Source organism: Marmota monax, unplaced genomic scaffold (assembly GCF_021218885.2).
Source record: "Marmota monax isolate L192 unplaced genomic scaffold, Marmota_monax_Labrador192_F-V1.1 WCK01_AAM20220418_F8-fsc00006, whole genome shotgun sequence".
In the NCBI taxonomy this organism is placed as follows: Eukaryota; Metazoa; Chordata; class Mammalia; order Rodentia; family Sciuridae; genus Marmota; species Marmota monax.
In genome coordinates, this window is record NW_026693712.1 from 17,693,259 (window position 1) to 17,706,985 (window position 13,727).

General features: G+C 35.6%; 1 protein-coding gene across 1 annotated transcript in view; it reads right to left on the reverse strand.

Annotated features, from left to right (window-relative positions):
- Positions 1 to 13,727, reverse strand: part of LOC124103413 (uncharacterized) — a 105,269-nt gene that overhangs the window by 49,117 nt on the left and 42,425 nt on the right. The window contains 2 exon segments of the mRNA XM_058584383.1: positions 9,677 to 9,680; positions 9,929 to 12,360. Coding sequence (XP_058440366.1) covers positions 9,677 to 9,680; positions 9,929 to 12,360 — 2,436 coding nt within the window.

Sequence of the window (13,727 nt, forward strand, 5' to 3'; positions counted from 1 at the left end):
TTGAATTTTCATATGAACTTTAGAGTTGGTTTGCTGATTCTCCAGAAAAGCAAGCTAGGATTTTAATAGGGATTACATTGAATATGTAGAACAATTTTAGGAATACTTCCACTTCTTTTTCTTTCCTAAATGCCATGGGTAGAACCTCCCATGTGATGTCAAACAGAAGCAGTGAGAGCAAAAATCATTGTTTTGTTCCTACTCTGACGAGGGGAAATTTTTAATATTTCACTATTAAATATGAAGTTAGCTGTATGGCTTTTTCAGGTTGAAGAATTTTCATATTATTTCTAATTTGTTCAGTTTTTTATCATGAAACACTGTCTAGATATTGTAAAATGCTTTTCTGCATTTATTGATATTGTTATGTGTTTTGTTCTTTATTTGGTAAGCAAGGTATACCATATTGATTGATTTTTGTGTGTTGAATCAACATGCATTCCAGGGATAAATCCTACTTGACCATGATAAATAATCTTTTTATGTGTTACTGGAGTGATTTGCTAATATTTTGTTGAGTTTTACATCTATATTCATAAGAGAAATTGGTATATAGTCTTATTTCCTTGTCTATTTTTTTCAACAAGGTAGTTATAGTCTCATAGAAGGAGTTCATAAGTGGAATCTGCTCCTCTATTTTTTGAGTGAATTTGTCAAGTATTGCTGTTAATTTTTTTAAATTCTTGGTAGAGTTCATCAGTGATATCATCTGGTTCAGGGACTCTTTGTGTAAAGCTTTTGATTACTGACTTTATTTATTGTTACAGGCCTAATCAGGTTTTCTATTTCTTCCTCTCAGTTCTGGAAGTTTCTGTGTATCTTCTAATTTTTCCATTCCATCTACATTTTCTAATTTGTTGGCTTGAAATTGTTCATAATAGTCTCTTATAGTCTCTTTTCCCCCTGTAGATTATAATTTCCTATTATTCCTGATTTTGGTAACTTCAATCCTCCCTCTTTTTTTCTGGATCAGTCTAGCTAAAGGTTTGCCAATTTGTTTGATCTTTTCAAAGCTCCACTTTTTGTTTCAGTTGATTTTTTTCTATTGTCATTTTTCTACTTTCATTTATTTCCACTTCAATCTTCTTATTCCCTTTTAAAATGTATTACTGCACTACTGTTATACATAATAGTGGGGTTCATTGACATAATCATGCATGCGTGGAATATAATTTGCTCCATTTCAGTCCCCAGTCCTTCCTCTTTCCTTTCCCCCCTTTCTCCCCCTGCTCTGCTTCCTCTAATCTATTCTAATTCCCTTGCATTTGCTTTGAGTTTTCCATGCTCTCCTTTTTCAAGGTTCTTAGGTGGAAGTTTGAGTTCTTTCTTTTTACAATTTTGAGGTCTTTAAAAAATATAGGTATTTTCAGCTATAATTTTCCCCCTATACATCTTATATTGCATACTGTAGTTTTAGTATATTGTATTTTCACTCTCATTTATTTCAGAGTATTTTATAATGTCCCCTGTGATTTCTTCTTTGAATCATTGGCTATTTAGAATCTGTTGAAGAATCTCACCATTGTGTGCATCCACAAGACTGGGATCCTAATTAAAATAAGTTACACTCCTTGTATGTATAATATGTCAAATACATTCTTCTGTCATATGTATCTAAAAAGAATAAAAAATCTAGAATCTGTTGGTTAATTTCCACACATTTGTGAATTTCCTAAATTTCTACCTGCCACTGCTTTCTAATTTCATTCCACTGTAATTTGAGACCATATTTTGTGTGCTATCTGTCCTTTAAAATTTATTGAGACTTTTTATGACTGAACAACAGAAAATCATGGACATGTTCCCTATACACTTAAGAAGAGTACGTATCCTACTAATGAGTAAATAAGGTATTTTTCTTCATGGGCCTGACTTATTTAACTTAGCATGATGTCCTCCAGATTTATATATATATATATTTGCAAATGTCAGGATTGTCTTTTTTTTGAAAGAATGAGTACTATTCTATTGTGATTGCATACATTATTTTCATCCATTCATCCAATTAATAAGGGTACCTAGGTTGATTCCATAAATTGACTATCATGAGTAATGTTGCAATGACATGGAAGAACAGATCTCTTTTCAACATATTATTTTTGTAGTACTGGGGAATTGAACCTAGAGCCCCATACATGCTAGGCAAGTACTCTACCACTGAGTTAAACACCAAGCCCCAGAATAATAATTCTAAATTTTGAATATTTATCCAGAAGCAGGATTGCTAGAGCATATGATAATTCTATTTTTAGTTTATTGAGGAACCTCCATATTCCATTCCTTAATGGCTGAACTAATTTATATTCTTATCAATAGTGTGCAAGTGATCTCTTAGTAACAGTTTCTTTTCCTATGTTTGTATCATATTTTCTTTGCTCATCTTATACTTTTTGCTGAGAACAGGAAACTGGAAATTAGATTCTACCTCTTCCTTAGACTTTTTGTTGTTGCTCTTTGAAATTATTGCTTGTTTAGTGAAATTCAGAACTAATTCTGTAAGCAACCTATTCTTTTTTTATGTGGGCACTGAAGTCTCAGTTCACTCAAATACTGAACAGAGATTTCTTTACCTTCATGGAACATTAATAAATCCTCCTAGTCTTTGCTAAGGGGCTTATATTCATGTTGGGATATACCTCCAATATTCAGCTAGATTATTGGCAATTCTAACTTAGCCTTCCCTTCCTACTTGCATAGAGCCTCAAGGTCAGCTTGAAGTGAAATATTTTGGCCCTCTTTGGTCATTCCTCAGCATGCACATAACCCTGGCCATATGTAGAGCCCTACACATGCATGTGGCCTTCTGGATTTCCAGTAACGTGTCAGAGCTTTTCCAAACTCCTATGAATTATTTCCCAGATCTTCCTTTTAAGTCAGCCTATTGTTTCTACAAACTGTTATCTGCAACTCTAGCAGCTGAGAATTTAAATAATTGCTGCTAAATACCTTCAAAAATTGTACTAGGCAAGCTCTGAATCAGGCCAATGGAGTTCTACACAGAGCTACCAAACAGATCAAATAATGACTATTCTTTGTCAGTAAGGTCCTTGGAAGAGCTCCAACCCCATTCTGCCTCCTCTGGTGGCTTCCAAGCTGTTTGTTTTTGCTGTAATTGTAACCTACTGGGTTTTAGGAATATTGTAAAGCTAGAGAGATGATGATGGGAATAGAACAAATTAAAATACTATAAAAATCACCATTATTTATAATCAAGAGTTAATAAACCCATCCTAATACTGCTTCAAGCCTTTCATTAAAATCCAGTGATCTGAACAAGTTGATTCTGACCACTTGTCTCAGTTTTCTTATTCCCTTTACGGAGAAAATATTTCTTCAGAAGTCTTGTTTCTACTATTTTCACTGACACCTAGAATACATTTATTCTTTAAATTGTAAATTGTAGCAAAACATACCACAGTAATTCTTTGTAATACTAAACTTGAGCAACAAAACTTCAATGCTGTCAGTTAACCTATTTTAAATAAAATAAGATGAGGCAATAAGGATAAAGAAATCCATTTCCTTACATAAAATCTATCCCCCAAAACAAATAGCCCAATCAATAAATGGACAAAGGAACTGGAGAGGCACTTCACAGAAGAAATATGAATGACCAAAAATATATGAAAAAAAATGTTCAACATCTCTAGCAATTAGAGAAATGCAAATGAAAACTACACTGAGATTTCCTCTCACTCCAGTCAGAATAGCAATAATCAAAAATATAAGTAAAGATGTGGGGGGAAAGGTTCACTTATATATTGGTGGTGGGACTGCAAATTGGTGCAAGAACTATGAAAAGCATTATGGAGATTCCTTAGAAAACTTGGAATGGAACCACCATTTTAACCAGTTATCTTACTCCTTGGTTTACACACAAAGGACTTAAAATACTACAGTGATGTAGCCACATCAATGTTTATAGCAGCTCAATTCAGAATCGCAAACCTAGGTGCCCTTCAACAGATGAATGGATAAAGAAAATGTGGGTGTGTATATGCACAATGGAATATTACTCAGCCATAAAGAAGAATGAGATTATGATATTTGCCAGCAAATGGATGAACCAGAAAAATCATGCTGAGTAAATAATCCAGTCCCAAAAACCAAAGGCCAAATGTTCTCTTATATATGTATTCTAATCCACAACAAAGTAGGGTGGGAAGGGAAAAACAGAAGTTCACTGTATTAGACAAAGGGGAATGAAAGGAAGGGAGGGGAATAGAAATAGGAAAGACAGTAGAATGAATTGGACATAACTTTCCTATGCTCATATATAAATATAAAACCAGTGTAACTTCACATCCTGTACAATCACAAGAATGGGATTCTAATTATAATAAGTTATACCCCATGTATGTATAATATGTCAAAATATACTCTATCCTGTATATCTAAAAAGAACAAATAAAAAAGAAATTCAAACAATAAAAAAGAAATCTATTTCTCCAAAGATAAAAAAAATTAAGTTAAAAGTACTCAAATGAAACTATTTAGTGAATACAATTTCAGTTTTTTATAAATCCCAAATTGTTCCCAAGTTTCTCCTCAACGTATTTTCTCAAGGGAAGCCCATATTGGTTAGAGATAATTGACTTCAGAAATTTGAACACATTTGTTCTTGATATTCCAGTCAGAAAATTTTCATATCCATAGCTGGCAAAAATAAGGCACATTAATGTTCTTATCCCCCAAAATGTTCCAAAAGCCCTTCTTATGAGCAACAGTCCACTGAAATTTCTCTCTTCACCTCCCACATCAAAATTGCATTGAACAGAAGCAGACAGAATGACTATGTGGAACCTTCCTTTGATTCAAGGAAGGAAAGAGAAGGCTGTAAGAAGTCCTAGATTAGCAGTAGGATGACCATGGCAAATAGATGATTTCCAGTTATCCTAAAGACAGAACTAGATGTTTGGCTGTGCTATCACTTAGGGGTCTAGCTATGCTTTACATGTTCCATACTTCCAGGCTGTAGACCCACATGCTAAACATCCTGGGCTCTGAGGTCAGAAATCACAGATAAAATACTCATGAGTATTAGGTATTTGGGTCACCACCTTGTTCTACCTGGTCAGCTCAGGAAATACTACAGTCATTACTTTGCAGTGACTTTGTTGTCATCTAGCAACTTTTTGTATCTTAAGGGTTACCACAAGGATCCCCAAACTTTTAGAACTCAAACTCCTCAAGATTCTCAAAAACCAGGGATATTAAAGCATAAAAGTTCCATGGCCCATACTGATGTCCTGTGGCAGCAGTGGGGGAAAGACTTAGGTGTTAGTCTCTAGGTAGTCTTTCTTTTTGGCACTATCAAAGTGCAAGGTAAAAATGCTTCTACTGTGTAGTAATAATGCATTCCTATAATTTACTTTTTTAAAAGATACATGAGATTTTGGTAAGGGAATTGTTGATAATTTCAGGGAACAGTCTAGTGGTTTGGTGCTATATTTCTGACATAGGGTTCTATCCTAGTGACAGAAATGGTATTCAGTTCTGATAGTGATTATCAGAATAGTCATTTTTGACAGGTGATTTCACGGGGAGGAAATTGTTTTGGAAGAAACAAGTCAATTTTGTTCAATCACCAGAGCCCCATGCAGTTTCTAAAATTAGTAAGCAACGTTTCAGAAGATGAATCCTGGATTGTTTTTTTTCTGAGCATTATCATGCATACTTGTTACCTGAATCAAACCATGGTTTTTCCATGTACTCTTCATGTATTGATTACTTTAGTTATAATCCAATTTTCTTTAAAATCAGGTTATTTATGCTAAAGACTGAAGTTAATTTTTTTTCCATTAGCTATCATGTCTACCACATTAACAGATACCAGAACAACCAAAATGCAGAAGGTGATGTTCCCTGATATTTTGCCTCATACAGCAAATACAAAATGATACACCCCAAGGAAACTTGGGCCAGCTCAAACACATCCTTGGGGCTGGGTGCAGAACTTCTATCACTGTGTGGCAAAGTTGAACCAAGCTTCTTTATTAGGACTTGGATTTGCAGAAGCCAGAGCAGATGCCGCCTTGAAATCCCTATTCTCTTTTCTCTCTATGTGAAAAAGAGTATTAGTGTGAAGGAAACCTCCAATAGACAATAAGTTCCTAACAAAACATCAGCAAGCATGTTGGGTAGAATAGCAATATTAAAACAGACTCAACAAATAAGACCTTTTCTCCACCATTAAAAATAGAGATTCAGAACAACATGGAAAGAACATAAAAGATATTTATTCCAAAAAGAATAAAATAGCAATTGGAAAATAAGCACAAGATGTTATGAAAATCTGTCAAACAGAAATTCTGAAAAAGAAAACATTATTTATATAAACAAAAACTTCAGTATATTAAATGAATCTTAGCTTTGGAATTAGCAAATATCAGAACATTAAAATTAAAGAAAAAATTGAAAAGAGAAAAAGAGGTAAAAGATAAAAGATACTGAGAAGTAGCCTGACATTAAAATTTTCATCAACAGTGTTGAATACTAAAATAATGGAAAGAAAATGAGTTTAATTTTTAAGTTTATAATGGACCAAAATAGTGGGTAAGCATATATGCATTTGACATAAAATAATTACAAATTTTGACTAGTAAATTTGTGGCATAAAAAAAATCTAACAATCCACTCCAAGAAGCAAAGATACTAACAGAATCAAGTAGTGGGATGTACAGGAAAACTGTCATGTTTTTTAAAAAGCTTTCATATGCAAGGAAATACCATTTAAGGATAAATAAAGATTTATGAAAATTAGAATGAGTTACTTCACTAGACTAATTGGTATTTATTGATATGTAAATGATATTTGAGCATAGCTTAGTCTTATGACAACCCCACATAAAAATTAATTTCATCCCTTTGCTTTTCAACATTAAAAATTAGATGGTGACTATCAAGGATATAATGAAATTATTTCTGAATTGACATGTTTGCAGAGAAACAAGATGGTGAGTGTATACTATCTAGAATTATATTTCACAAATAAATGAATGGCTACTTTGAAAGCCTTTTGAGCCTTTGGTATCTTGAAAATTTCATTTAATTTTAATACAATAAAGACTAACCAAAGTTCAGTAGAAACCAGGAAATACAGATTTCAGAAAGTTAATCTGAGAAACAGAAAGCTCTTTTATTTAATTTCTTCTTTGTCCCTAAAATCAGAGATATGGACAAGTCAAATTTGAACCAAATTTAAAATTAACACATTATTTATAGTTCCCTGGGTTTTTGGAAGCCTCAATAAGCAAGGAGAGAGCATTAAATAATAAATTGACTTTTTAGTGTAATCATTCTCATAATATTTAAGGGAATTATGCATTCCTTTCTGAATACAGATATTTCTTTCAAAATCCAATGTGTAGATAAGTTTCAAATAAGTAAGTCCTTAAGTACTTATGATATTACATGATTTCCAAAATGTTTTGAAATTATTTATTAAATAAATTGAGCATCTACTATGTATGAGGCATTGTGCTATGAGCTATAAATTCAACTATGAATGAAAAAAGAAAGATTATTTTTGAATTAAAAGTCTACTAAGTTCATTTGGTGAATTCTGAAGGAAGAGGACTCAAATTTTTATTTAATTTCTCTTTGGAAAATTGAAGTATCAATTGGTAATTAATTGGCAGTAATGGATTTATCAACATTTTCAGAAGAAAATTCCTATACAATTATTGGTACACTAAGTCATCCCTTTTCCCTTGGAACAGATTTTCAGTTTGTGAAATTCCAAAAAGTGTAATTCCAAAAACAGTAATATGCATGTGGTAGTCCCTCTCTGCCCTGAATTTAATAAATACCCAGATAAAGAAAATTTTGGAAATTCTTCAAATAAAAGAATAAATGGTCCCTGACTACCCACAAACAAAAAAAGCATTTTAAACCAAAAGTAAGATGTTATTACTTCTGATATTCAATTTTAGTCCAGATTATGTGTTAAATTTTGTTCACTTTATCAACAGTGTATAGATCAATCCATCTATGTGTTAAGTCACTGGTAGTATTTGTTCTACTGTCTTCAATGTTTAAGTAGCTTCTCAGCACATATGGTCCTTCCAAATTTAGTTTCAGCTCATATACCATATTGGCCTCCCAAAAGAACTATAACTGCTACTATTAAATACTCCCACAGCTCTGATACTATTAAAGACTCAGAATGCCAAATATAAATACATGTTGTTAAATATATCTTTTCCCTTATCTTCATAAAATTTCACCTAAGCGTCAAAAGAAGAAATCTGATCAAAAGATCCAGATTTAAAGATCTCTATAAGAAACTTAGAATGAAAGAAATACTATTTTCTCTGCTTATTAAGGTTATTCGTGCATTTGATGCTATTACATAAAATGACACCTTCACCTTGTTTTTCTTTTATACTTTTTGTTTCCTTTATTTTTGGTTCTGGGGATTGAACCCAAAGCCTCCTGCATACTAAGTACTAAGAACATGTTCTACCACTAAGCTATATCTCCAGCTCAACACAATTTAAATGTGATTATTACTACATTTAATATGTGATTGGAGTTATGTCAATCTTAAACTCTTTTTAAGGGAAGTTTTCAAAACCTTTGGAATTTAAGTTCTGTTTCTTATACTCATGAATATTCAGCTGCCAGAAAGTTCTCTCTCTGAGTCAGGAAATATCTGAAAAGAAAATGTAATTTTTCCTGAAAAATTTCTCTATTAAGGAAAAAAATATTTTTCTCATTGAAAATAAAATTTTGTTTCACTCAAAATAGCCATACAATTTGATATTTTGGTTGCTTCCAGATTTTATTCTTAGTTTTAGCCAATTTAGACTTTTACAATGAGAAAAAGAGAACTCTATTCTCTTGAGAATTTCCTATTGTGATCTTTTAATTACAATGTAGGAGGTGGAATACTGATGTGGGTGGCAGATATTTATCCCAGGAAGACCATAAATAATGCTAAATCATGTCAGATTGCAATCTAAAGAAGGGAATCAAGACAGGAAGCAAAATATTTCCCTTCTAAATCACTAGATATATGGTAAGTAGGTAATAATAAAGTACAATTTGATAGGACAGTGCTTTTACTGTAAAACATTTAAAGATCATATATCTGTGTAAATTCTTAAAAAAAAAAAAAAAAAAGGCCCTCAGGTGTTTACGCTTAGATACCAGAATTTACAAACCAAACTGCCATCCCACCAGATGCCTTCCTATATAAAATTTCATTAAAAATGGAAAGAATAATCAGTTGTTTAAAATGGCTTATGTTTAATTTTTCCCTCAGTCAAAATGATTACACTTTAAGCAACCCTAAAAAGTGCCTACCTAAGAGTACTTTGCTGCATTTGTCTATAATGTTTGTCCACTTGAGTGATAACAATGTATACAATATTGAAATATTGACTGAAAGTGTCAATATAGAAAACAAATGTATTACTTTCATTTGACTATTATACCTCTAAAAAGATGGTACATTACTATATCTTTTGTTCTATTAACCCTCAAGCTTCATTAACCATGGATCAAACAGCTTTCAGAATTTAAAAAACAGCATATGAATGAATATTCAACAGGAAAAATTACTGAATTTGTGATTTGAAACTGTCCACACTGCTTTGAAATATATAATTTGAAATGTTATTAAGTAAACCTATTTGAAATTGCCATTAAAAGACAATGAATTTATTTTTACTCCACTATGAGAAAAAGAAAAACAAGCATTAAGACTGCATTGATAAGTCATGAAGCAGATGAAAAAAGAAAAATATGAATGGATTAACATATGCTTACATAGAAAGTAAAATCTATATATAAACAAAATGTTGTATCAACTAAGCCTTCTTGATTTTAAAAGGAAACATGCATAGCCACACAACTACTTTTTGATTATTCTGTTAATGAAATCTAAACCATTCCTTCAATTGCAAATTTAAAACAGAGCTGCTAAGGGTCTTGAATCACACTAGTGGGGATGATTGGACTCAGGAAGTCACTAGTCCCTGAGCCTCCCATCAGACACACTTCATATTGGTAGCTCTGAGATAGGGTACCCGTGCCACTAACATCCACCAGGTGACCCGGAAAGTGGCCCTCAGGAATAGAACAGACACCCAGCGGCACAGCCCTGCGCCTCCTGCACAGCCTCACCGCCAAGAGCATCAGCACAGAGAAGAGGAAGAGCGACGACACCGAGGCCAAGGCGATGGCCAAGTAGACAGTGAGCAAGTCCTCCTGCGCGCGCTCGGGCGCCACTTCCGGGAGCGGCAGGTAGGGCTGGGAGAAGCCATCCACCAGCAGCACGTGCAGCGTGACGCTGGCAGACAGCGGAGGCTCGCCATTGTCCTTGACCAGCACCACCAGCCTGTGCCTGGCAGCATCGCGCTCGCTCAGCAACCTGGCGGTGCGCACCTCGCCATTGTGCGCCCACACGCCAAACAGCCCAGGTTCCGTGGCCTTGAGCAGCTGGTATGACAGCCAGGCGTTCTGGCCCGAGTCTCCATCCACCGCCACCACTTTGGTGACCAGGTAGCCCTGCTCTGCCGCCCTGGGCACCAGCTCGGTGCAGGGCGCAGAGGCATTCTGCAGCGGGTACAGCACGAAGGGCGAGTTGTCGTTGTCGTCCAGCACCACCACGCGCACCAGCGCCTGGCTGCTGAGCGCAGGAGAGCCTTGGTCTGTGGCGCATACGTGGAACTCGAACGCCTGCAGGGCCTCGAAGTCCAGCGCCCTCAGCGCGAACAGCTGCCCATTGTCTGCGTTGATGGAGACCAGCGAGGCGAGGGGCAGGTGTGGGTCCTGGTTTGGCAGCAGCGAGTAGGTGATCTGGGCATTGGTGCCTGAGTCTCTGTCTGTGGCGCTGACGCTACCTATGTGCAGGGCGGGTTGGTTGTTCTCGTGCACCAACAGCGTGTATGACGTTTGGGAGAAGGCAGGGGTGTTATCATTGACGTCAGAGATAAGGATTATTATGCTGTGCTCGGTTTTCAGTCTGGGTGTCCCCATGTCGGTGACTGTGATGGTGATGTTATATTCTGCTCTGCTTTCTCTGTCCAACGTTCCTTCAGACACTAGGGTGTAAAAATTCTCTAAGGATGGTTTCAGGACGAAGGGGAGATTGTTCTGGATGGAACACATCACTCTTCCATTGTCTCCAGAGTCTAGATCAGAAACACTGAAAATCGCTACCACAGTCTCTACCGAATTCTCAGGGATAGGACTGTTAACTGATGACAGAGTCAGTTCTGGTGGGTTGTCATTCACATCAACCACCTGAATTATGACTGTAGATTTTCCTGAAAGACCTCCACCATCCTTGGCCTCTATGTCGACTTCATAATTATTTATTGCTTCAAAATTCAAATATTTAACTAATTGCATATCACCAGTAATTGGATTTAGTTGAAAAGTTTTGAGAATTTCTTCTGAAGCATGAAAAAATGAATATGATATTGCCCCAAAACTTCCTGTATCTAAATCAGAAGCTGAAACAGTGACAATGACAGAGTTAATAGGGATGTTCTCTAGAATTTGAACTTCATAGAGGGACTGTGCAAATTCTGGGGCATTGTCATTTATGTCTAAGACCAGAATGTGGATCTGGGCTGTCCCAGACCTTGGTGGCGACCCACCATCCAGTGCCATGAGTGTTAAACTGAACTCAGGCAGCTCCTCTCGATCCAGCGCTCTGTCCAGTACTAGTTCTGGGTACTTCCTTCCATCTTTCCGACTGCGCATGAGAACGTGAAAATAGGAATTGGGAGCAATTGTGTAGTTTCGGAGACTGTTTTTTCCCACATCCAAATCCTCAGCATATTCCAAAGGAATTACTGTTCCTGGTGGAGAGTTTTCTGGGATTTTCAGCTCCATTTCATTTTCAAAGAATATTGGAGCATGGTCATTTACATCTATGATTTGAATCTCTTGTGTAATTAACTGGAAAGGGTTTTGCAGTAATACCTGAAAATGCAGTATACATGACTCTGTAGGGCCACATAGCTCCTCCCTGTCCATTTTTTCCTTCAGAAGCAAATCACCGGTGTGATGACTGAGCTGAAAATGCTGTTTGTTTCCTTTCGATACAATTTGGGCCCCCCTTGCCACCAGTTCCTCAACAGTTAGCCCTAGATCCTTTGCTAGATTGGCTATTAAAAAGCCTCTCTCTTTTTCCTCAGCCACTGAATAGGGTCTTGACTCGAACCCAGCCAGAAACCCACCCACATAAACAAAGAAAAGCAGGACTTGCCTTTGTCTAAGAAAGCTCTCCCCTCTGGCCTCCATTGCACTTCTTGCTATATTCTTCCAAGGAATGTAGCCAAGCCGAGCTTCAGAAGGCTCTGGGAATGCAAAGTCCTGGAAATTCCAACCTGGTAAATAATCCTTTCACGAGGCTTGCTTAAAAATCGTCACCATTTCACAAACCCTAGTTTACCGCACTGGAGCTGTGCTCTCAGAGTCCTGTGTGCGTGCGATTTAATTCACCTTTTTAGTCAGCAGCGCCACCATGCGTTCGCTCACAGTTTAAACTCTTGCAAAAGGTAGGTTTTGTTTTTGATTTTTTGTTATATTGATTATTGCCCTTATCAAACTCAGTAGAGGCTACTGGAAGAGTTTCTTGTGTCATGTAAGTTAAGTAAACATAACCTAGAGAAGTAAAATGAGCTCTTAAAGAAGTGATTGTTCCTTGTAGAATCCTCAATTACATTATTTTGTAGCAGTGAACACGTTCTATAATCATTACATGCAAATTTAAAATTTTTTCTAAATGAGAACATGATTAGAAGTCCTATTATTTTATTTTCCAAATTTTATAAAAATGTGAGAGTTGCATTTCTAGTTGGAAAAATACTATCAAATGACAAAGTGGTAAAAAATTATAATAGGTCATGTCAGGGGGTAGATCAGAGGACTACAAATGCCTAATTACTTCTATATTTTCACCTTCAATAAACATTGAAACGTGCTCTATCCTTATTTTACAGGTGTTCAGCCTAAGAAGTGTTGCATAGAAAATGTACTCAGGGCACTGAAAACATACAATAAAGAGACCTAACTTAATTGGGGAGAAGTTAAGAAAATGTTCCTTAAGATGTACCATTTAATTTGGAACATGGATGAAAAGGTGTGTCAGAGGTTGAATGCTTAATATGTGAAATTCCTGAGCTAGAAAAGCATGACTAATCTAGTAAAGAAGAATAGTGTACACATAACTTAGAACTTTCAAGAGTAGGTGAGAAGAGGAGGCTAGGTAGGTAAATGCAGGCCAAATAATGTGTGCTTAGATTTTATTCTAATAACAAAAAGCATTGTAAAGTTGTAGGACAATATATGAAAAATTGCAAATATCATGTGTTCAATCTAGCTTCTTTTGTATTTTGACAGTTATCAGGGATACATATGCTGGCACATCTTTTGACTCTATTCTTGGTGACATTAAACATAACAGCAATTATGGTTTTTTAACATTTATACTATTTATTTTATCATAATTGCAAGCTATTGAAACAGCAGTTATCATTTGGGGGTTGGAAATGATAACTTACTCAAGGTCCTACAAGTGATAAAGATTTTTTTTTTTTTTTTTTGCGGTGGTACTGAGGATTGACTTCAGGGGTAGTCTACCACTGAGCTGCATCCCCAGCAACATTTTTTTGGTTACTTTATTTTATGACAGGATCTCACTAAGTTGTTCAGGTTGACTGTGAATCTGTGATACTTTTCCTCAGATAACCAAGATAGTGCTATTT